At 43.9% G+C, this 26385-nt stretch overlaps 1 protein-coding gene across 1 annotated transcript; it reads right to left on the reverse strand.

Moving 5' to 3' along the window:
* Positions 1-1362: 1362 nt before the first annotated feature.
* Drep2 (DNA fragmentation factor-related protein 2) lies at positions 1363-26346 on the reverse strand. The gene is made up of 4 exons (XM_050195783.2): positions 26053-26346; positions 25358-25451; positions 17275-17448; positions 1363-13517 (listed from the first exon to the last, which is right to left on the reverse strand). The coding sequence occupies exons 1-4, from the start codon at positions 26062-26064 to the stop codon at positions 12580-12582; spliced, it is 1218 nt and encodes a 405-aa protein (XP_050051740.1). The 5' UTR covers positions 26065-26346; the 3' UTR covers positions 1363-12579.
* Between the last annotated feature and the right edge of the window lie 39 nt (positions 26347-26385).

Genomic DNA, 26385 nt, shown 5'->3' on the forward strand with positions numbered 1-26385 from the left:
AGCACACTACTCCCCCGAGTTTTCAGTCGCCCCAGACCATGTGACGAAAGGTGACCATACGACCGCAAGGTAGGGCGGGCTATCCGATTGGCTGCCCATGGTGCACCATTGATACATTTTTCCAACCTTATGGTGGACAAATGTTGTTTGTAATAGTTAGAATGTTTAGTTAATTTGTTTCTATAAAAAAAAGAAAGTAACAGAGAGAATGCAAAAGGACAATTTATCACTACACTCAAGCACTTCCGGCCCACAACAACTGTTGTCTGCTTGTGTTATAAAGTGCTCCGTGTTGATGTGAGCTGTGCGGTCTGTGTTGGTCTCGATCGGTCTTTTAGCGAGCACCATGGTTCACCCTTGCATTGTGGGCTGCAAACGCAGCGATTGGCAACATGTCAAGCTGCGACATCACGTCCCTATGCAAGGCAAACATGTGAGCGGAGTGGCTGCAGAGCTGGTTGTTGGCGTCTGATCGACACCAGCATCTACACATTTGCAGCCATCAGTTCATGCCGAAGGATTACTATATATACCACAATAGTGTTTTGCCTGTGCTGTATTCAGGCAAGTGCAAGTGGACTGGGCCGAGCAGACTTGTCAAAATCCATGAAATCACGATGAGCTCGCGCAGGAGTTTCTAGACATCAGTGCTCATCTTTCATTCTTGCGCTTGCTAGTACAGCTCAGATAATTTTTCTCCTTGGTGTCTCTTTAAACACTGGGCAAAGGAAGGTGATCCATATTAAAGCTATGTCCGACTTAATAAGTGGATCATTTCTGGAAGGTGTTACTTTTTCGGAGTGAGCTCATTGGCTAACTAAGTGAGAGCAAGTATGAACGCCTTGACATTTCCATGCAGAGTTGTTCAAAAAAGTTGTTCACTGACGTATGAACAGCAGAAACGTTGCTGCATCTAAGAACGCTTCTGCAATACACGGAGCTATTGTACTAAGAGCTGCATCAGGTGAAAGTGAACACATTGCCTAGTGTGATGATTTCCCAATGATATCCCAGGCATGGCTGCAAGCTTCAGAACAGTGTCTTTGAAGCAAGGAGCTCCAGACACAATGGCGGAGGCAATTTCACCGCATTTAAATTCTGCCACCAAAGGTGTCACCGTCGTGGGCAATATGAATTCAATGTCAGAGAGGGCTTTCGTGATACAGTGACTGCATCACCCGAAACGATAATTGAAAAAATAAGACCCCACACGTGGCTGTGTAACATTATTTGCAAAACATGTAGCTTTGTATGCACTGGTGAACGCAATCCTTCCACATTTGGAATTCCCATCAACAAATGTGTCAAACTCGTGTGTGATGTGAGTGTACCGGAGCAAAAAGCATCACAGCAGACTGGTGGTTTTTTTTAGTAACACAACTCTATTTACTTTTATTAGATTATCTCATATATAACCTCAACCCTGCATTCCTCCCGGAAGAATGCGCCAACCAGCTGCAACAAAACACACCCAAACAGTGGGGGGCCGCCCAAACGGGCTTTGACACACTGCATGCACACGGAGACTTGCGTCCACAGTCAAAAAGACCACGCGGTAACACTCGCTCGCCGCTTCAGACAGAACCCTCTTCTCACTGGTGTTTGTCCCAGAGAGGAAGAGAGATCACTTTCGCGCAGAGAAAAGAAAAAAAAGAACTTTGCTGCTCCCTGACCACGGTTTCACTTCGACCAATGCCCCTGTGAGAGTTGGCACAGAGGGGAGCCGGCGCAATGGCAACGGTCCCATTAACAATTGGCAGTGATTCCCTTCTCAAGAAAGGGACACACACAATGTCATAGAAACAAAGGCAACACCCAAAAACTGCTCATGGAAAAGAACTTAGAACAGACATCATGAAACACACACTTTGCGGTAATAGTTGGCTTCAAGATGACACTGACACGCCACGACTGAGAAACAGAAAGCGCCACTGAGAAACGATGCCGTTGGAGGAGGAGGGCGGGACGAGGTTGAGACACTCGCTATGGGATGCGGAACGACATCCTTAGAAGTCTAAAGACGCCGATAAAATGGCCGTCACGAACTGCCTCCCTCGTCCTGCCCCGCACCTCCCCAAAAAGTGGCACAGAACGCAAGAACCCGGCGATCAATTTGGCACACGACACCGAAGACACAGTCTTCGGAAATGAGCAACTATTGAGTGCTGCCCGGCGGGCCCCGTGCACCACACAGGACCGCTCCGGGGCGGAGTATAAAAACGAATAGCATCACTGAGAGAGGATGGGACTGTCACGACTGTGTTAATTGTGCCACGACGGACAGAGAGAGAGCTTGCTTTTACAATGGCTTCCTCCTCTTCCTCAAAACATGTTTGCCAGACACTTTTCCAAAAGGAATGAATGTGCGCGCCAAGCCTGCGCTGCATGAAGCCCGAGAACAGCATAGTATCGGCAGCGGCAGCACGCAGAAAGGAAGTCTGGCAACAAAGAAATAAAGTGCATGGTTTCCTGTGCATATCTTGTATTTGGCAGCGTGTATAGCTTGTAAACTGCGTTGCACTGCTTGCAAAAAAGGAGGTGTCTTCCAACAACGAGACAACAATTAGTGCGATGGCATCAAACCTGTCTTTGCCAACGACTGTCGTGCTTCCCACTTGCAACTTTGCCCTGTACTCTATCATCGGTGACTAGAACTGATTTCGCATATAAGTGCGAGATCCTCAAAATGACTTCGCAAAAACTGGGACTACTGCTACCTCAAGAGCATTCTTCAAGCAAGCTGCTTGCTTTGGCAAACACTTTTCGACTTCTCTGCAAGGCCCTTGAGCCAAACTGTGCCATTTTTTTCTATTCAGTTAAGTTATTACAGCTGAAAAGATCCTTACGCAGCAAATGTACATAGATGAGTCAATGGATGATAGCGTTGTTTGTGAGTGCTAATAATGATTTACAATGCTTGCTTCATTTATTACAATGCATATTTGTTCAAAAAAACTAAGAAACATGCACCAATTATTGTATTGCTATAAAGTGAATGGTATTTTATGCTGAGCTATTTTGAATGGTCAAAGACTCCGCAACAAGTGACAGCCACGTGGTTCCATTAGGATTAAAGAAATGGTGTTAAATTAAGATTAATGAAAAGGTGTAAGAAAGTTTCTCACCAAGAGGCAACTATAGAATACAAATGTACATAAGCTAAATCAAAGATGTTTAAAATAACGTCTTCACAAAGCACAACTTAGGTGAGAAAAATAAAGGATATTGTCAAGTTCTCTGAAGTGCCTTAAATTTACACTGTTTTAGTGCTTATGTAACCCATTCATCATACCATGCAATGCCCAAGTAAAATGACTAACACATAATAAAACAATGACAGCATGAAATATTTGGATACTGCAACAGCACATACACTGAGAGAACTTGGATGACATTGTGATGAACATTGGTGAGCAGTGACCATTTGAACGAGGCAAGCAGTGACCAATCCCCAACAGTGCCTTAATGACTAGCTTAACCTTTGAATTAGGTCCAGCAATTAAATTGTGTGGAAGCAGCGCACATTTAATTTACCGTTTTCTAGAAGAACCGCCACATAGGCATTATCGCCGAGGTTCAATTGAGATTTAAAGAAGAAAATCTTCCCCTCTTAAATGCATATCTAATAGTACGCACAAACTGACCATTTGTAGGCCTGGTGATATGAACAAGGTGTAGTACACTTGTGACAAACGTGACATGGAAGATTAAATTTGCCTTGAAGCAGTCATTGTAATTGCGATGTGTGAATTCAAGAATGACATACTTATTAGGTACCAACCTGCTTTCCTGCTCAATATTTTCCTACCGAATATTGACGCAGACGCCGAGTCGCTATGGCCTCATGAATGCATATTCAGGCGTCCCATGTACCATTGCTATCGAGGGTAAATTACTGAGTCTGTATGTGGGAATGGTACCTGAACAATGCAGAGAAATGTTGCGGATGTTTTCACGACGCTTGATGCACTGCAAATAAATTTTGCTAACACAATATGCATCCCTTGGCAAACAGATGATGGAAAGATGTACGAAAATTCAGGCAAAGCCTTCCTAAAGAAAAACTTGATCTCCTTACATGTACATTAAAGCTTAGCCTTTGCTGCTGAACCAAGCAAAGACCACTGAAAGAACATTTCAAAATGATACAAAACTATCTGCGCTGCTGCTTAGCCTGTCAAAGCATAAACAGGGCCATGATCACTGGTCTCTTGATGAGAAGCTCAAAGAACAGGTGCCGGAGATGAGTGCCAAACACAACAGCATATTCAACAAACAGTCCTGTGCAATGAACATCAACAACAAATGGGCAAGAAATCATGCAAATAGCAGCAACTTTACAAACTTCAACATAGTGCATGTTCAGACTCAAATGAGACTGACTTCTGCACAATGAACACAAAATTTTGCCACATTCAGGTAGAAGCATTATTCAGGTACTCTCTGTGGATTAGATCTTTCCCCAGAGCTCACATGACAAGCAATGAACGAGAAAAATCCTTGCCGTTGAGTAATGACAGAACATTTGCACAACATCCAAATGAACAGTGTATAAAGCACACATAAATATATTTCACGAACTTGAGAAGCAACAAAACTAATTTTCCCAACAGAAATCCCCCCTTTTTTTCACACAGGTTCCACACACGTATGCGTCAAAGAACTCAGTAAGGGTGACCAGAGGAACTTATGTAAATGAGCAGACAGCCCTCTCAAAACAAGCTAAACTTAGTGCTGTGGCTGATAAAAGTACAAAATGAGCAGACAATGTCATCTAAAGAATGTTGCGTCATAACAAGGATTAAAGTGTGTTACGCGATACTTCTTTAGCGAGTTTCAAGTGATGATCGAAACTGCCAAAAACATTCAGGGAAAAGAGAAAAAAAAGCACTTGAACAATGTCCTGCAAAGAAAGAAAAGAAGAAAAAAGAAAGCAGCTTGTGTCGATTTAGTTGCTCTTACATTCATTTGCAAAATATGGATCCCTACAAATGCTCCAGTTTGGGCTGTATGAAAATATTATGGCCAGAAATGGTGTGTAAACGGTAGAAAATACAATAAATGGCCATTTAAAAAATGTTCGTAAAGCTGGAATGTCAACACAACAGGAAAAGCCACATAACAAGTGAGTGGAGAATTTTACACTTGCCTCCACAAGAGTGACAAGAACAAGTGTGCTCATAATTAGCAGAACTGGTCACCCTGCAACCAGAACACAAAGTGAAACGTCCGGCAACTTGCGCCAAACTTGCTTTCACAAATGAGAGCAAGCGAGACATTTACGTGCTGGATAATGCATTTTTGTGCTGAACAATGTCATTTTTGGCACATGATGTGCAAGAAAGAAAGAAAACTACATAAATACTGGCATTGTATAACTGGTGAGATACATATACGGTAAATGAAAAGAAGAAACACCCTGGGACAATGTTAACAATTCACACAGCAGGCATGCCCCCTGCCATGCGAGACATTGAGAAATTTATTAAATGAGTGCTAACATCAACAACAGGTGTCAAATGCAACAATGCTGGCATATAACCGGCTTCGCAGAATAAGACGATGCTTGTCATCGTCAAAACACAGATGAGCGACTAGAGTGAAATATCTCACACCACTTGCTGCTGCAGGAAACAACTTTCTTGCTAGTGAAAAATTTCTCAACCACCTCTGTCACACGGGAAGCATAAGCTTTGCATATCATAAGCAGTCTTGTAAGTTTAACTGCGAGCCTGGAACATGTTGTGGTTTTCTGTGAAACAAGGGTTCAAATGTACACAGTTGAAATGTGAGGGCCATAACAAAAGTAATGCAACAGTGGGTGTATCTTTTTTTTTTCAAAAATCTGTGCACTGTTTGTGATGTGATGAAGTTGCACCCTTATGTAACAACCCAAAAGGGGTCTTTAAGGAAAATAAAGTGATGTGATATAGGCTAGAACCAAACTTTCTTGTTTGCCACCAAAATAAACAAAGGTTTAACACAAAGACGGAGAGCAGGTTAAGTGGTCAACAATGGCCAAAGAAGAAAAGCCACAGCCTAGAGCTAACATTCTGACAATCTTGACAAAGACTCTGATCGAAACGTTAGCTCCAGGCTAAGAATTCTTTAGCTCAGCCTTGCCACAACCCCGAAAAAGTACAGTAACTGCATTTTCAACAACGAAGGGCGTAGTTTGTCCAACAGCTGTAGTAAACAACAGAATCATTACGGCAGCCACACTCTCCAAATGTAAGCAACATCTAACTGCTGAGGAAGAAGTTCAAAATAATTCTGAAGGTTGTATTTTGGAGAAACAGCACAGTAAGTGCAGATTGACTGCAATAACTTCTGCATGGACATGAGTCAGCAGTAGTGAGGTAACGTTATTTGCCCCATGCAAGCTTTCTGCACCACTTGACTGCAGTGGCAACGCTATGCAGAAGCTGGTTAAAGAGGCGAGCTATAGACAAGTGAATGCAAAAAAGGATATTCCTGAACATGACTTCAGATTTCAAGGAAACGACACTGTAAGTCTCTACCAATGAGCTGCAACTATCTGATCTTCTCTTCGCTTCCACAATTGTCAACTTTTAACTTCACAGACCAGGTTGGTTGGCCTTCAACATTGGAAAAATGGATGGAGACTAAAAAAAGCGTGAAAATGGCCGTCAAGAGGTAGGTGCAACAGTGACTACAGAAAACAGTATTTTTAAGGCCAATTTGACAGTCTGAACAGCTCGAACTAATGCCACATGTCGGGGTGCTACATCACGCAGCATTTTTGCATTAAAGTAAGAGTTACTATACGTATGTGCCCAGTTTGGAATCTCTACATCAGTAAGAAAAAGAAAAAAAAGTTACGCCCACTTTTGGTTTGTTTCATTACTTTCAGTGAGACCCTAGTATACTAAGAACTTTCCAAAGTTATGATGTGGCACTTGGCAGCATATTTGTTAACTGGAATAAAATGCTGTTAATAATGAAATTAAGTATAACAATCTTAAGTAATAAATAGTGGCTGTCTGCTGTGCAAGCATGTGAACTAGAGAGAAGCAGCTAATTTTACTCCAGCAGTTAGATTTAACAAACATACCTTCAACCTTCTATGTTACAGCATATGACAGCTGTTGCAGCAAAATGAGAGCTACAAGGCAGAGAAAAAAAATTCATTCCTCTAATACAAAGGCCCAATACCACAAGAAAGTTTCTATGTTAATTAATGTCGTAGCTGAAAACGTTTAGGCCTGGCTAAAAACAAAAACATGTTATCAGAGTAGAACAGCTGCGAATACAATTTTCGGAGTGCGCAAGCAGCAGTATGCCATTGCTAAAGCCGTTCCATCCGCCTGATGTAGACCTGCCTGCTTTCTAAACAACCAAAGGGGTGCATATCTCCTAACATGCTTGCAGGCAGGTGCATTCTCCTGCCTTTTGAAGCTCAATGCTGGCCTTGGAATCCGGCTTTATCTGTCGCTCCAGTAATAAAGGGAAAATCAGACATCCACCTGCTCGTAGCAATTGGTACAAAGGAAACCCTTTATTTTCCCTTTATTAATCACTTCTCTCCACCTTGCAAGTCTCCGCAGAACTATTACATCAAACTCTTGCCTTTGCCTCGAGTTGTTGACAAATTCGACTTCGCCCTGCCGTCTGCTAGCCGCCTGGTTGGCTCAGATGGTAGAGCGGCTGCCCCGGAAAGGCGGTGGTCGCGGGTTCGAGTCCCAGACCAGGACGAATTTTTCTTCAACTGCGAGGCTTTTCTTTCGAGGAACCCGTATGGGTTTTCTTTGTAGCAGTTGCTACGAACGGGTGGATGTCTGATTTTCCCTTTATTAATCACTTCCCTCCACCATGCAGGTTTCCGCAGAACTATTACGCTGCTCTAGTAGATGGCATGCTCTAGTAGGCAGGTGACGCCTAAGATAACTGTGCGATGTTCCCATAAAAGTCACTACAGTGACTATCTAAGAGCACACCGCATCATATTTTGAGGCAGTTATGACATTTTTGAAGGATGGGAGAACACGTATGCCTGCAAGTACACATACAGTCTTCACCAAAATAAACAATGCCACTACTAGTCACATGACCAGCCATGACTTTTGATAGGCCTGCAGTTGTATTAAGACAGCTCAAAAGTTCTGAAGAGGAAGACGAAGAGTCACACGAAACAGCCAGGATGTAGCAACAGTTGTGCTCCTAGTGAATTCGTTTCTTTAGACAAACGTCATAAGCCCCACCCTCTTGAGACTGCGCAATACACTGGCTAATGGTACAGCAACAACTTTTGGAGACTGCTCGCATCCTTGTGATACCTATTTCCACTAATACAAACATTAACAAAGTGGGCAAATGAGCATACTGCATTACGACCAAACCACGAGCAATGCAGGTAATTAGCGCAAGATTTGACCAGTCTTAACAAAACAGTTCAGCAGTAACAGAGTACTTAAGTGCAAATGTGCATTCACCCAAACAACCTTTGAAAAGAATGACAAGACTTAGCTGACCTGCGAATGTAATGTTGACAGACAGACTAGGCTTGACACATAGATGTGACCAGGCCTCCTTTGAGGTTAACAATATGTTGTAGTAGCTATAGAGCTAGAATGCGACTAGTCCAAAAATTTTAACGTAAGGGCTATGAAGCTGTTGGTTCACCTTTGGCACTGTAAAGCGAAATTCCTTTGATGCATCCTCAGCTATAATAATGATTTCCTGGTTGCTACATTGTAGTAACTCAGTGCTTGTAAAATGCCCAAAGACTCCCATGTTCGTGCAACCATTGTTTTTATAGTTGAACCTCATTAAAACAAAGTTACATCCGACATGAAAATGCCTTCATAACATCTGATATTCTTTATACGCATATATTCCTTACACGTTTATATTGGCGAGGCACGTCATATGTTTACTTCGTTACATCCAATAATTCATTGTATCGAAGTTCAACTGTATATTTTCTTCTATTGTCCTGAAAAATATGCATCAACAGTGGTCTACTGCACCTTGATAAGATAACACCTAGACCTTGCAGCAAGACAAAACAAGCTGCTCAGTTTTAGAGAGTCTCATTGTGACTGGATCTGCAAGTTAATATACACAGAATACCACAATAGTGCTTGCAACAATGTTTCAGTCAGGAATACGAGGAAGAAGACAATTGCCACTGATTCTGAAGCTAAGCTTGATCTCCCATTTCTCAGATCATGAATTGAAATGATCACTTGCCTCAGAGAACACAACGGTGTAATAAAGTGCACATTACATAATGCTATTTTCAGTTAAACAACATATTGTTAAACCTGTTGCTTTATTTTGATCCCCCAACAGTAGAGCTCAGTGAAATAACTTAAGTTCCAAATGAAGTGACATATTTCCTTGCCTATCACTCGCAAGAATGGGCTCGCAGACGTCAGGACCACATGTGTTGGCACGAGAAATTGTGCCAACACATGTGGTCAACACACACACACACACACACAAAAAGAAACAAACAAATCAAAGTAAAAAATGGATAATAAAAGTCAATATATGTCCCTTCAAAATCATGCCTTTTATGAAACCCCCTGCAGGATGTGTGCTCTCTCTTGGCCCAAACATTTCTTTTTTTCTTTTCGTGGTAAGTCCCAAAGCAGTCCAGTCATACTCAATAACTTCCATTTGACCAAAGTCTCCAATGTGAACAAACCAACGGGCAACGAGTTTAAACTGTGGAAGAGGTGAGGAGGAGCAAAATGGGGGGAACGGGAAATGCAGCGCTGGTTCGCTGGCTCACGCGTACGAAAGGTGTCAGGGTTTAGAGCCAGTAGCCCTCCCCAGCTGCTATAACGCCCACAGGTCGGTTACCGACCTATCAAACTTAGCTCCGTTGTACCCCAACGACGAACAACACAACGGCAGATAGAAGAAGACTGCCCCCGGCGGAAGACCTAAAGAATACTTGAAAATGCCAAGATTTTCTGCCTCCCTCATCATTGTGTCTGCATAAGTGGTGGCGAAGGAGTGGAGAACAGGGTGGCTCTGGGGTACATAGAGGCTTGTAGCAGAAGGAAATAGGTTACTTCCCACAGTGCATGTATAGTATATGTACATGTATAACTTGTAGATTTGTTAGATATCAGTTATATATATATATATATATAGTTTTTTATTTGTCTCCTATGTACATTACAAAACTATGGCAATAATTACTTAGCATTTTTTTTTCTTACTCTTAATGGCAGTTCCAACAATGAGGGTGTTGAAAGTAGCTTATAAAGGGAACGGGCTTATACTTCCATTTTGGCAGCTAAGTGGGAAGGTGAAGAGAGGTCAAGAATAAATGGGGGGCAGCAGTTCCTAGACACACCTACACACTATGTACGACTCTCACATTTCTGCTCTCCACGTAGAGAGATGCAAGGCTTTTGGAAAAGAGGTTGGTTGGGGAGGGGATGAGGCCTAGAGTGCCATCTATGAGCTCACCCAAAAAGCTCGCAATCTCGTCAGCGGGGGACGACCGAGTGTGCTCCCACTTTGAAAACGTCTTTGCAGCCAGCACGTCAACAATGTCTACTAACACGCGTGATAAGAAGAAATAAAAAAATAAAATAAAAGAATAAATGAGAGTCCCTTGTCTTCCAATTTTTAGGAAACTTTTGCATGCATCTTCCACTTCGCTTATTTGACAACTCTGCAACAATCAATGTAACTTTCGTTCAACAACGCCACGGATCTCGGACAGAGAAGGCCGGGAAACAACTGACGTGCAAGATGACAGTGCTAAAGAAAGAAATGTCTGCTCGATGATTAGATTCTCGCAAAAACTGTGAAGAGCCAGCAAAGTGTGTAACGTCTGTGTGTGTGTGTGTCCATGTGCGCTGGCGCACTCTCCTCACACCACCGGTTTGAGCACTGACACCTTGGTCGACACGCATGCAACAACAGGCTGGAAAAAAATTTAAAGCCAAGAACGGGAATGACTGAAATTAGCAAACAAATGTATCACAAGAGCATGCCAAGCTGGGACAAATGTAGAGTGTTCTACTGTGTAAAATTAGTTGACAAATAGCTAGACAATGAGTAATGCGCAACGCGAAGACTTAAAAGTAATTCTCAACTAAGATTGACCTCCCATGAGTGGCATGCTTGCAAAAAAGAAGAAAGTAAGTTTACAACATGATGCCTGCATCCAACCAAGTTCCATCAAACAGCAACATCCAAGAATTTACAGGCAAACATCGACTTGAAGGCTTTTGCGATAAACCTCCAAGAATTGTAAAATGTTTGTTGTTAACAGTGAAAATGTTGTACTGTCCAAAAGGTGATGTTCATCATTTGTCTTCTCTTCTTTTTTTCCTCATATACACACACATATATACAAACACGCACACACACACACATATATACAATTAATTCATGCATTGAAAGTGCTAGCCTTTGTCAAGACGTCAGCTTGGCCACAATGGGCACAGTACAAAAGGAATTGAGAAGGAATGTTACGCAAGGAAACGACAGGTGGCCATGCCTGGCAAACACAAAGAACAGTCCGGCATGCCGCACCAGTCGAGCAAAGCCAGCACGGACTTTGCCGACGCGTTCGGAGGAACGAGCCGACAAAATAGGAGCAACGCCTCCCATCAATATGCCGCGAGGCAGTGGCAGTGAGTCGGCACAAAGTCCAGAGCACTCAAAGAGAAGGTAAACAGAAAAAGAGAGCCGCCCACCACAGGCGGACACCGAACGTGACGAACAAAGCCGTTGGGCCACAAACACAGCACACCAGTCGGGAGGAGGGAATAGGGGAGGGGCCAGTGCAGTGCCATGCTTGGAGAACGGGGGTCGCCCAAAAAAGTTACTTGGCAACAGGAGACTGCAGAAAAAGTGTCTTGAGCAGGGAAAGTGCAAGGCCTGGATCCTAAACCACTTAAAAGCCCTCGGAGGGCCGGGTGTAGTGAGAGGGTCAGTTCATGCAGTCCACGGGTCGGGAAAAGAGGCGGCCTGCCGCCACTGATGAGATGAAGTGAAACAGCCTTTGAAAAAAAGCTGCAAGGAGGGCTGATGTTAGCACCAAGCAAAAGGAAACAAGGGGCCCGTGAGGACGTGTCAGGTTTACGGAGCGGGCAATGGAAATGAGCATAGAAAAATTGCACTGAACAAGACAAAGGGTTCCCTCTTGAATGAGAAAAGGCATACTACCCCGTTTTCGCAGCCTCTACAAAGCTTTTAGGTACCAAGCAAAAAAACACAGAAGATACAGTGCAGTGAGAAGGAATAACATCACTCGAATGTGAGCTGACACTTCAATCCAGAGTAGGAAAAAGTATGGGGGGATGTTAAACACTGGTGGCACTTGCTACTACATATGTTGACCTAGTTGTGCTTGCGTGACCCATCAAAGGAGCCAGTGGCGCATTGCTGCATCCCGATACAATGCCATGGTGTTGGCTGGCATCTCGAAAGGAGCAGTGATTTTTAGCACCGCCATTTAACCGGGCAAGCAAGGCTTCTCCCGTGCCCCAAAAAAGTGGCAGTGGCAATTCTTTGGCATATGGCCTCTACATGAGTCGAAAAAGAAAACGGAACGGAAACACCAAAAAGCACTGACACCTCTTATCAAAAGTACCCGGGGTGTTCCATAATGCCATAATACTGTCCGTTGTAGATGACTCCGATTTCCCTGAGCACCTCGCCGCGCAGCGTTGCCTTGATAGTCCAATTGTGAACGTCAGCACTCTCCCGCTCACGCTCTAGCCGGTCCACGTCGACGATGCGCGACCCAAGCCTCTCGAGGATGACGCCAATGTCCCGGATGGTGAGGTGCCGGTCTTGTTCTAGCGAGAGCTGGTCTACCAGGAGCAGGTAGCGCTCCGTCAGCTGCTCTTCCTCGCAAGCAGTGTTCTCTGTGTCCGACTCCGAGTCATCAACGGCGGGGATTCGTGCCTCTTCTGTCACCTCCAGAAAGCGAACGTGCTGCCCCTTGCTACCCGACGTAGACGGCTGTGGTTGCTGCGGTGGTGCCATCCTCTGCATGCCTGAGGTGCCAGGAAACGGGCCTCCACGCGGAGGAAACTCCTGAATGGGCGATGTCGCCACCGACTTGTTCACCTGTATCTGGTGTGACCCGTGCAGCGCAGCACAGTGGAAGTCGCACTCTGCGTGGTTGTGGTCGGGGCTTCCCGTCCCGTTGTTGCCATTCGAGGACGGGGCGGCAGCTGTCGTTGAGTCGCGTGACCCCGTCCGAGGAGGCAGTGTGCGCGACTCGGGCCGGGGTCCCAAGCCTTCTAGCGTCAGCCGGGTCCGCGGAACAGTGCCGATGGCGCCTCCGTCCATGGCTCCGGCGGCTTGCGCTTCCTGCGAAGAGACTTCTACGCGGAGCACCCCACCAGGCTCGGAGCCGGGTCCGCGGCGCCCTTGGCACTTTTCGTGCTGGTCCCAGTGGAGTACGACTGTGACGCGCCCTTTGTTGTCCATGATCTTCCACGAGGGCTGCAGGTCCATGAGTTCCAGGCTGGCAATGGCATCACACACGATGCGTGGTATTGCTGTGATGGCTGAAGTGGGGTAAGCAGGGACGAGGGTCGATAGAACAACCCAAGAGAATTTCGGTATTGGAACGTGATTGCACATGTGCACGGATTACAGTGATGCAAGATGCAGCTAGTGTACTGATCCAAGACAGCCTAATGCCTGCACATCTTTTTGGATCTTGTTGGTCCTAATATCTGTGCTCAGTATCATATACAAAACTGAAACATGCAAGGTTTCCGTGATGAGCAGCTATGATGTTGTGATACTACAATATGAGTCATGCAGACATAATGAGCAACAGTATGTCTGAAGAAACTGCATTAAATCAGCTAACTAGTTGTGATCTAAACATGAACAAAGCACTCAACAGTTCCATTTCCAAGAATGTGTTCAAAACTGTGCAATAAGCTGCCTTTCTTGCCACAATTTCCCCATGTTTAAAAGGAAAGTGACATGGTGTCATGTTCTCACAGTGGTTATTACACAAGTGCATGTGTTTCAAAAAGAAGAACAAATGAAAAGCGAGAAAGTAAACAGAACTTTATTGGCATCAGCTCAAAAAATTTAACAAGAAAATAAATGCATGAAACAAATTCATATGGAGGAAACTCAAAAAGAAAATGCATATACAAAATATGGGCAAATAATTATAACATAAATATAATATCAAAATTAGGCAAAGTAGTGGAATGCAGCAAACATTGCATTCCGTATACAGGTAATTCATTTGTTGAAATCGGACCACATTTTGTAAGGTGGGTGCAAAAATAAGTCAAATGCTGAACAGAGAAAACATGTCTGCTCATTCATTTCTAGGTTGGCCAATAACTGATAACCAATAACACAGTGTAGCCAGAAATGACATGGCAAAAGACGGAAAAGCCCAAAAGCGAAATCCGAGGAATGACAGTTCACACGTTTCAGCCCTTTCAATTTTTTTCTGATATTTCTATGCCACATGTGCGTGTGTTTAGGCATAATGGCTTGCATGGTGCGAGGTGTACAAATGCTAAGCCAAGAGCAGCGGTGGCACAAAGATCCGAAAATCAAGTATAGAGTACGTCACATAGGTTCGGCTGTGCAAGTCCAGTGACCATTTTTCCAAAACAAAAGAAATTGCACAACATGTTTTTGCAGATTACATTTGATCAAGTCAGGAAATTCTTAAGAGGCTTAATTCAGAAAACATTAAAGAAAATCGAGGATTTCCTTCTTCTTAAAAGGATTTTTAAAGTACCGCTAATTTATTGATGGGCCCAAACTTGAGCACCTGTGAATATTGGAGCCGCCTAGGGCAAAGAGATTTACCTCAAATTTCAACGACTTTCATGGCAACCAGCTGACAAAATTCTCAAACCGTGCTCCTTACAGATAGGGAGAAAAAAAATAAGTATAGACTTCGACCAGCACCGTGCCAATGCTCCGTTTTACAGATTTTTTTTTCCTAGTCATCATAGCGGTCATACTCTGTTATATTTCATTCCAATCAATGCTACTGACTCGTACTCTATCACTAAGAATTTCAGAGGAGCCGTAACCACAACACTTTTTGTTTGAGAGCCAACCAAAGTGCGGATTTGGATAAATTAGCAGAAAATGTTTCTGATTGACCGGGTGCCTGTATATTTTTTCCATTAAGAGATATTTACTTCTCACAATACTAAGATTGATTTCTTCTGCCTTGGCACTCAGGCAGCAAAACAGACTTCTCTGTTCGAAATTACAGATGGTCACCAAACATGCCCGCTGAACTTATCTGAACCCCATACCGTTACGAACTCATGCAAGGCCCACACTTTCTCTCTCATGATTATTGTCCAATGCAGCCTTGTATGGATGTAGTGATAAGACTCAAAGCAGCGATAAGACATTGAAGCTGGCAAACAACTTGCACACACTGTAAACAGTGTGTGCATATACTAGTATATGGGAGCTTCCTGCTATCTGTGGAAAAAGAAAAAAAGCCACATAGAAATGTAATGTCACGCGTAACTTCTCTGCACTGACCTTTTTTTTTCTGCCATATTGTTTTTTACTGTCAAGTTGAAGGACCATTCCATATACGAGAGTGGTCCTTAACCAAGTGTGTGTGCAGTAGCAAAACAAAACTAATGCTATGCGCGCGCAATGCTGTAGTGTATAAACAAAAACAAATGCATAGTGTCCTGTTTGGCAGATCATGTGCCCTCAGCATGACATGTGCAAACCAAAATGCTATGTTCTCTTGCAGTTAACCAAAAGTCGCGCACCACCAACCTCTCGAGGCTTTTTCTGCCTTCAATAACTAGCTATCTAGCCTTGCACAGAACGAGCGCCACAATTTTTTTGAGCGAGAGGTCTATTGAGAAAAATGACACTCGTAAGCTAAAGCACATAACCAGGGATACTGACATCCCTCAATGATGCCAACTAGCATCACAGAAATAAAAAACAAATTAAAAAAGAAAGAAAAGCGTGGCAAACACACGCACTCAAACTATAAACGGCTCTGAGCTGGTGACATGATATGCGATATGGCATGTCATGTCATATCATGTTGTGTATGTGACATGACGTGTGATAACAGGGAGAGAGAGGAACAACGATAAGCACTAAAACATGAGAAAGGGAAGAAAGAAAACTACTGGGATGAAAACAATACCAACTACTAATGAAAGGTGAAACAACCACGGAACTAAAAACCAGGATATAAGGAAATGTCTTAAAAATCATGCAGGAAACTTCGCACTTTTCAATTTTTTACTATATTCACTGATTGCTTCCATCAGTTTTGCGGTTTTAAACAGTCCTGGAAAAAACGAATTTTTATATTATGCGACCGTATACAGATGGCTACACAAGGAGTTGTCATTTAACCATGAAAGATGGCTCAAACGAAGTAGTTACCCCTCAGGCCCTAGAAATGTCTTCCTGGAAACACCCTTTATACAATTGGTTTCCTTTTTCAGTCTTATTTATTTTATCGAGCAGTCAATTTCACGCTAACCTCATTACTTCACTTGAACTAGTACAAGATAACTCTACCTATTTCATTATTTTCAATTATAACTTTTCCACGAGTATAACCTTAATGAAAACTAACCTAACACTCATTCCACTAGCTAACCGCCGCAAGGTCGCCCAACTTTCGCTATAATTTTTAATCACACCACACTTTACGACTTCATCCTGCAGCCTCGGTACATTTCAAACCGCATCGATCATCGCAGTAAGGTAAGAATTGATTCACGTCATAGGTAGCCTTTCTTTCAGTCTCTCATCCCCTGTACATCTCAGGAATGGAACCCTCTTCCCTGAAGTGTTGTAGCCATCACCGATAACAAACTTTTCAGCAAAACATTAGCTAACATTGTATGATCAGGAGAATCATTGTGTTACGAGAACTCACTGCACTAGTTCGTTTGCTTTACACTACTACTCTGTAACCATACCCTCTTTAATGCCATACGGCCGCGAGGGTATTTTAAAGAAATAAAAAGAAATAAATAGATAACAGTAATGCAGGGATGTCAAAGACAATGACATGAGGCAAGAATAATAGAAAATAAAATGGACAGCAAAAAAAAAAGTCTGTTTGAATGTCACAGCAGTAAATTGATGTCGAAAATGAGGCTACTGTATAAAAATTTAGTGCAACAGCACCAGTCTTTATCCACATGATGAAAATGCGACTTGCTCCACAATATCTTTATCGGGAGAGAGCAGGGGAAAGCAGTCGAAGAAAGGATTTGCAAATCCCATCAAATGTGGGCCAAGTTTTCTCTCTCTCGAGATGCTTACCTGCCCTGAGGGCCTCGACTCCGGGTGGTAGCCACTTTTCGTTTGGCTGGAGCATTAGGAATATTGTGTCCCTTTCGGTTCGCTGAAAATAGTTCTCATCTTCCACTTCGGTGCCATCTGCTTCGAGCACGACCTTCAAGTCGAATGGGTTGTTGTATCCTAACTTGGCAGCTCCTGGAGGAGAGAACATGATGTATGGAATGTGGGAACCTCTAGCATAATGATACGAGCTACTTGAAAGATTGGGCCCATTAACTATAAGCCTGGAATAGCATAAAAGCTGAACCTTGTTACAACGAAGTCACGTCCAACATGAAAATACCTTTGCTATACCCAATATTCGTTATAAGCATATATTTGTCACATGCCGATAATGGAGAGAAACATTTTTGAATGACTTTGTTATATTCTATAAGTCATTATATCCATGATGGTTTTACCAAGACTCGACCGTAGGTGAACAAACCAAGGCTTATATAGAAGGCCACTTTTCAGCAGGTCCACATTTCATACTTCGCAGGTAATGCTGCAGAAACAGTGTGGTTGCAGAAGCGTCACTTTGCACATTTCACAGTGAAGTTCTTTTTGATCTGCAATGCTCTCTCTGGAGTAACTATTCTACAAATAATTACAACTTGTGAGTATAAGGTTACATCAAATCACATATAATTTGCGCATCTTTGTGCTCCCAGTATACGACTCACTATTCTTTGGTTTCAAGTGTGAGCAGTGAGAGAAGTGGCATAGAGCTTCGTAGTATTGCCTGCTATGTGTGGAACGAAGCACAGACTGAACAAAGAATGCACCGTGTAAAAGTCTTATCCGATGCATACTGGAACCTATCCACAAGTAGCAACATAGCATAAGCCGGTGATGCCTTGTGGCCATCTAAGATGTCACCATATCATATACCTGTGAAATTTGCATGCTGCCTGTGCGATTTGCTATGCACAATGCATGTACACGTGGTGCAGGGAAACCGAACACCTGGAGATGCCAGACTCACATCGTCATGGGACGAGAGAGTAGAATGTCCCCACACATTTTAGTGACAAACGTCATTGTCCTATGTTGGGTGCCCACATACACAAAAAAGCCAACTTAACAGATTTGAAAAAGGCTCATGACCAGCATTAAAAAATCATGAATAGCACAACTATACGAAGATGGGCTGGTTGGTTCAAGTTCAATATCGCGTTGCCTGTGTCATCCAGCTTGTCTTGTCTAAACTTTTCGCAGTGATTACAATGGATATAAGTGGGCTTTGTGTGCACTCCATTTATGAAAATTCATGTGCAGGAAGTGGCATGTTCTAAACAGGCTCAACAGGTACCTCGAATACAACAAGGTTTACACATACAACATGATCGGCTTCCAAGCGAGACTCTTGACGCAGAATGCCATGAAACTAATCCAGCATCAGATTGTGGACGGCCAGTCCAGAGACATCAAGGCTCTGCTCGGTCTGGACCTCGAGAAGGCTTTCGACAACGTGCTCCACACCTTCATCGTCAAAACCATTTCGGATGAGTATAGCTAAAGGGGCCTGTTTGTACGTAATATCTTATTTTGTCATAGCGCAAGCTGAGCAAGGACAACAGAAAGGCACCTCTGACACAGACAGCACTAACGTGCGCTGTGTGTGTCAGATGTGCCTTTCTGTTGTCCTTGTTCAGCTTGCACTATGACAAAATAAGATATACCATTTCGGACATGGGTCTTAGTTCCCGATTCCACAACTACGTTAGCTCTTTTCTAATGGACAGGAAGGCCACGCTTTGCATCAGAGACTTCTGCTCCGAAGATGTGCCCCTTGGAAGACGGGGCACTCCTCGGGGCGCCGTCATCTCCCCCCCACTGTTTAACATCTGTATGATGTCATTTTGGTCCTGGGCATGTTTGTCGAATACGACGGCAGGAACGGAATGGCTCTCCGCAAGATCATCGCAAAGACGGGCAATGCTTTCCGCCTCGTTCGCAGAATCGCAAACCAACGCTGAGGCATGAAACAAAACAACCTCCTCAGGCTAATCAACGCCTTCGTACTATGCCACTTCACGTACACAATTTATATGCACAACTGGCTCAGAGCAGAGCAAGACAAGCTCAATGCTCTCACCCGCAAAGTAGTCAAAAGGGCTCTAGGGCTATCTGTCAAGACCTATACTGAGGGTCTTCTCAAGCTAAAGGTACATGACACCACCGAGGAGATTGCCGACGTCCAAGAATGTGGGCAACTCGCTCGCCTGACTACCACAGCGGCAGGTAAACGCATCCTCGAAGAGCTAGGTTGCTACCCTGCGAGATTCCCAATGTTCAGTACCCAGATCCTTAGGTGCATTCAAGACAAGTTCGAAGAGGGCCCGTGCTCCGAAACGCCCATCCCGTTCACAATGAGGGCAGACGCAAGGCCAGAGCAGCAGCGATCCTCAAACAGATCAAGCAACAAGACATCACAGCGAGCTTTGTTGACGCCATGGAGTACAGTGATGGGAAGACCTTTGCCATTGTCGTGGTCGACTCCAGTGCCAAGATTTCCAATAGCACCTTGATTCGCACTTCAGACCCCGAAGTCGTCGAACAAACTGCCATCGCCCCCGCCCTGCTAGACGGACGTGGGTCCGAGATCTATAGCGATTCAAAAACGGCAGTTAGGGCTTTTCAGAAGTGTTGCATTGACGAGCAAGCTGCTTGTCTTCTTAGCGTCTCAAGTCCGTATGCTCTCATGCATCATTCGATTCACTCGTTTCCCACTCATGTAGGGTTCCTCGAGGGTTCTTCCCTGAACCTCAATGAGTCTGCTCACGAGGCTTTAATCATTTCCGCCTACCAGGGTCACTGGGCAGCCTGTGATCGAATAGGTAGCACACTGAGCTGCGGTACTAAGAAAATGGGGTTCGAAACCAACAGTTGGAACAACTTGGGTCACCTAGTACGTGGCAATGTGTATGCGCCCCTCTTCAATGAACTCCTTTCACGCCAACATGGGTCAGGGTAGAGGCGGGACTGGGTAGGAACCGCTGTTCGAAGAGCATCTTTGACGCCAACTTGGAGCACTGGGTACGTGCCACTCGGTTGGTGCTGGTCTTCAACGAACATCTCTGATGCCAACTTGGGTCCCTAGGTATGCACCAGTAGGAATGCACCACTCTTCCATGAACATCTTTGACGCCAACTTGGGTAACTAGGTATGTGCTACTGGGTTTGCCGCGTTACAATGATGAAACAGATCCCTTAAATTTCTGTCATGCTGAGTGGACGCGAACCCTTGTCACAAGGGTTCCTCACGGACAGCAACACGACGCATTAGCAGGCGGTGCCAAAAATGCACCGGGCGTGTGCTGCTTCCCAAAGAATTAGCGTGGAAGCTTGGGCTTGTCGGCGATTCATGGGCTTCATGAATAAACTGTTGCAAGTCAGCACTGTGTGTCTTTTTTGTGCTGTGTCCTTTTGCCAAAGAATGCCTTTCACACCAATGCTTTAGTGAGCTGCGCCATGGATGCATTGGGTATGTGCTGCTGTTCAATGAACCTCTCACTAACTTGGGTCACTGGATATTTGTTACTGGGTGAGCGACAAGTGCGGAAACAATCCTCAGTGTTCGCTAGCACTAGTGTGCCATGCTTCTCATCTCAGAGGCCACGCATTGACTCCTCGGCAGCGGCAGTAGATTGTGCAGCGTGTCCAGAAACAAGTGTGGCAGAAAAGCCCGGCTGCTGCATGATGCATTTCTAAGCGTATGCACACACTGGCACGTCATGTAGACCACATGTAGACTTTGCAGCAGTGGTGCTAGATGGCGCCGAGTGTTTCTAGGGAAGCACAAAAGAGGAGTCCCACTACAGTACACGTCTCACACGTAACTCTTTTTAATGGTGACAATACATTCTGTAGCTATACTGATTCAATACTGAACGCATTACCGTCTACAGTCATAGTGAGATTGGCTTTGCTGAATTTTTGTTCTTTTTTGACAGTATTGTAACAATGCAAAGGACAAGGATGGAAAGGAACACTATGATAGGGTGGGCGTTAAACTTTCAGCTATACTCTGTTTCAGTACCACCCAGCACTGTGGAAGCTACAGGCTTCTTCGACCAATCAGAGGGCCAAACCCATCTTAAAGGTGCCCTTCTGCGCCTTGTCGTGCGCTAGTGGTGAGCACTGCAGCGCAGGCAGCAGCATCTGCTAAGACTGCAACTGCGCAGCGAGAACAGCTGTTTTGATAGCAGCGGTATAAAATTCGTTACATATTCGCTCTGACACCATAAAATTTCCGAGACACAGAGCAAAAGGAGGGTTGGTGAGGTGGCGGAAACGGAGGGTTCAGAAGGAGCACTCGGCCAGCGTGTTGCACAGGATGGTGGCGCCATCTCTTGATCGCTCGTGTAACATCCACTTGTACATGATGCGCTCACTGACATTCGTAAGTACAGCCATTTTCTTCATCAGATTCATGCATGTTTACCGCACTGTTCCAAGCACGTTCACCGCCAACTCATTCATTCATCTTGCGTAAAAGAGTAGCTTGGAACGATACATACAAGCAAGTCTGTGGGCGTCATTTGTGCGAAGGATGAAGCATTACCCGGTAGGGAGCCCTCCACAGTGTTGTGGCTGTGCTGACAACACATATAAATTTAGCCACTGTCAAATATTTAATGCAAATATTAAGTCAAGCTAAAGTGATAGATTAGTGCTTCAGAACCTCTAAGGCGTGAATATTATTGTGAGCAGAGCCTTAATAATCGAGAAATTGAGGTAAATGCAGGACATGATTAGAGACTCCCCCGGGACATTCAAGTACTTGCCCGATGACGAAAGCACTCCTCAGTTAAATCTGTCACTAGTGCTGAACCACTCATTGAAAAGAACATCCTTGTATAGTATTATAAGATGAAATAAAAAGCTACTTGTCCAGTTCTACTTCATTCTTAGAAAAAATAATTCATTGAAATTACCCTTGACAACGACGCGGGTGGTCAAAAGGTTTCGTTTTCGCTCAACTCCACACCGCCCCTGCCTTCGCATTTCAGTACTTTTGTTACCACATAGCGCTGCGGTGGTTTTTCCAGCTTCCGAAACTCGCACAAACTACAAGTAGCAGAGAATTCAACTTCCATGTGACGTCGCAGGATGCCCGAACAGTCTACGCCACTTAACCAAGAAGCAACTGCAGCGGCGAATCCACCGCTCTGTCTTGGCTCGGTACCGCCATCTGTCGGGCGCTGTTTTACACACCAACTGCAGCAAAGGGTGGTGATGGCATATGCAACGACACCACTCTCCCGGTTGGATGGCGGGAGAAATGAATTTCGAAAAAAGTACTCCGACCCTTCAGATGCAATTTTCTCATAAACTAAATATTTTCTTGGTACGAAACAAGAGTTGCGAGGTTTATGGAGTGTTATTTAAACAGTCCACGTCGACTTAGTATTTGCCTTTAGTGTCCCTTTAGATGAAAATAATGTCTGTTGTATGGCAGCATCACATTAATTTTTTCAGTCTCTGTGCGTTTTCATTCTAACAAGTGGAGAAATCTTTTTTCCGTATCATAAAGACTCAATAAATATATATTTTTTTAAGAATGAGGCAAAATGGTGCAATAAACGACCCTATGGCCTGCAGAGAAGCTTTCGAGTAAACGCCTGCCAACGAGACCACTTGTCAAGACCATTTAGTCGTCCAACGGGTTTGAATCTGTGGCACTACATCTTGCTGCGCAAGAATCTGCGTTCACAGGTAGTGTAGCCTTGGCTCTGCTGGATAGAACGACTGAAACAGAGTACAGCATTTATTTTAATTGACTGACTATCTTATACAAACTGCACATCAGCCACACATATTCATCTAAAGGATTCCACGATTGAATCAATTCCCATGCCTACATTCGATCAATTCAAGTGTCTATGGACACCTTGTAAGAAATAACTATTTGTTATGCAGTGCCAAATGACAGACAGCTGAGGCACTCACCCCCTGCTTTTTTTATGTAATATGCTTAAACTACTTCACATTCTGTCATAGCATTTTTTTTTGCTTAAAAAAATCATGCTGGGAAACATAGGACCACATACAGACTTTTTGCAGTGTTCAGGCAAGTGGCTACCATATCCTTCTCGGACGTCACTATTGTATCATCTTGTGCTATCACTGAATCAGATACAGCATATATATTTTCTGCCCCTCACGCAATACAGCGCATCCAACTGCTGACAAGCATTGCAGGAAAGCAGAAACTTGCAGCGCTCGACCAGCATGATACCAAAATTCTGATTTGGTGAGTGATAGTCAAGATGTGAGCAGGATACGAAACCTGGAACCCTACAACTTAACTGCAGCCGTTTACTGCGAGTGCAGTTAGATGGCACAGCAGGTTCCACAGCTGCGTGCTCCACCATTCGCGTTTCATTCGTTCGCGATAGCAAATTAGTTGAAAAGTCAAGGAAGGTCGTGGAATGTTTGTGATGGGGTGTGAAGAACCTGACCTTTTACATTAACAAAAATTTCACACATGTATTCAAGCAAACATGTGTGAGCAGCCAACAATTTTGAGTGTTGGTATTTTTTGTAGCCTTTTGTGCATTTATGTTTATTCCTGCTTATGAAGTGTTCCTAGCAATTGGAATTTTCCAAAAGCTTCTAAAATGTATTTCTGCTTCCAAAAAAAAAAGTTTCATACTGTATGCATGAAAAGTCAATTACTAGGGCACAAATACTATACCAATTTACATCATGCTGTCATGCCTACTAGAATAATCGAAATGTTTTTTTTTTTTAAACGGTGTAAAGTATGTGAATACAGATTCTAAATTTATGCAAAACACAATGTTATGGAGGTATGCCAAATGACGTTTCTGTGCGGCTTCCGAAAGGTCGAATTCATGTAACACTTTAATAGCTATTGGGCAAAGCCCCAATAGGCCCTATGACAGAAGTCCAGCAGTTGAAATGATGGCTCTGGGAGGAAGCCTCCCTTCCTCATCAAATAAGTATCAGTGATGTACTGTGCTGATTTCTGTCTTTAAATTAACTGCTCTTCCCAAATTCTGAAATGTTTCCAAAGAATCCAGTTTTTCAACATGATTGGTGAATCATGCCTATCACCTCAATTTGACATACAGTGCTAGTCAAACAATGTCGAAACACTACCCAGCAGCGAATACAAACCTTGAAGGCTCAAATGCATATCCATTACTTCATTTTATTGTGCATCTTACGAATTAAGGCAACATGTAATCACCAAATTAAAGGGGAAAAGAGAAGAACGTGAAGTTATCGCTTCAGCTTGTGGTCAGCAAAAAGCAGCAGTGGCCGATTACTATTCTTCAAATGATACAAAAATTAAAGTAAATGCCAACCACACAACATTCTTGAAAGCGCATGCCAAAACTGACCTGACTCAATACCAACAATAACTGTATTTGCCTGATTTTATGACAAAGGCCAAAAATACACGACAGTCAATTCAGAAGTGATTCGTTTAGGACTAAAGCCAATAACTCGAAAGTGGGTGACAAACATTAAATGCAGAAGTGAGCCTCTACTGATTATATTTATTCTACTTCGCTAGAATTAATTTAGGACAGTCATATGGCTACAATGATAGAAATGGACACAAAAGTTTTCACACAATGATTTCGAATGGCAAATGTGGATAAAATATATTAAAAAAAATTTAAGCTTTGTTCCTTTTCCCTATATTTAATGTGTCAGTACATGGCCCTTTCTTTTATTCATCATGAAAAACGGCTGAAAAGGTAGGGGCGCAGGCAGGGGGTGTTGTTAAGAATGGAAGCAACCTTCCTCTCAAGTTAATTGTCACGTTTGTGATACAAATTTGCAGCATCCACCAATCCAAAAAATGCTAAAACGACTTGCCGCGTGCTTTCTTCTGAACGGTATTTACAAAAATACTGCAAGATTTCTCCATTCATTTGAAATGTTTGGGAAGCAGCAGTGCCAAAAAGATGAAGGTGAAACTAGTTTCGAATGTTGTACCGGGTGAGATATATTCGCTTCACAAATCACAATATGAAATATCAGTGCGGTTATACGTGATCGAAAACCCTGGAAAACTAACCTTTTGTTCGAAGTTCATCCAGAGACGATGCGACGACACACTTTCTGGTTTGTCTGTCACAGCTCCACACTTTGTGCGGTTTGCCTGCCAAATCCTGCAATCGAGCGCACAAAAGAGAGCCAAGTTAAAACTTCGCATTATGTACCTAATTCCTGGCCGTATTCGATCGTTGGGAACGCCGCGATATGATTAAGTCCCGCAGGAAATTCATTCAGCCTGCACGCTGTACGTTACTATGCGACACGACTGCGGACACGATGGTATATGGTTTGTTTCATCGGCTGCCTCAGATCTCGCGACGAGATCGCTCACGTGCGCGTAGCGCTAAACCCGAGCGTAGCTGCGATCCAAGAGACAAAAATCCCTGAAAAGTCAGAACTTCGGTACGTTGCAACGCCGGTTACACCGTTCATCAAAAGCAGAGGTGGGCTCCAGAGGGCAAACTAGGACAACTGGGATCGGGCGGCCCCAGCGTTCATCGACCACTTCGCGTGGCCCATCCCTGCATCGTGCTAGCTCGGCCACTCGTGGGATAGGCGTTATAAGCTTTCGTGATTTCTCTATTTCGACCAGAAACTGGCCAGACGAAGCCTAACGTGGTCCCGTTTGACATCTGTCGGTTTTATGTTATGGGTGCCCCTGGCGCTTTCGGACTGCCCGTTGAGCCACACGGGAGAGAAACCGGGTCAACTCACCTCTGTAGTCATTATAGTCGACTTGCTCGCAGGCTAATTCCAGCCGCAAGGTTCGCCCGCCTCACGCTGATCCCTCGCCATTTCGCGGTGAATCGAGATATTCCAGCAAAAAGATGCACAGCCCTTTGACTCCCACACCATCCGCCTGGCTTGGCTTGTTTGCTTTGTGAACCTGCTGCACTGTTTTGTTTCGTTTTTGTTGTTATTGTTTCACCTCTCTCTCTCTTTTTTTCACTCTCAGACCGCAACGTCGTCGCCCGGAAAGCTCAAACAAAAATGTTTTTTGTCACGAAACAATCTTACGGCACGGAATAAACGATTCTTATTTAAAGC

Source organism: Dermacentor andersoni, chromosome 3 (assembly GCF_023375885.2).
Source record: "Dermacentor andersoni chromosome 3, qqDerAnde1_hic_scaffold, whole genome shotgun sequence".
Classification (NCBI taxonomy): Eukaryota; Metazoa; Arthropoda; class Arachnida; order Ixodida; family Ixodidae; genus Dermacentor; species Dermacentor andersoni.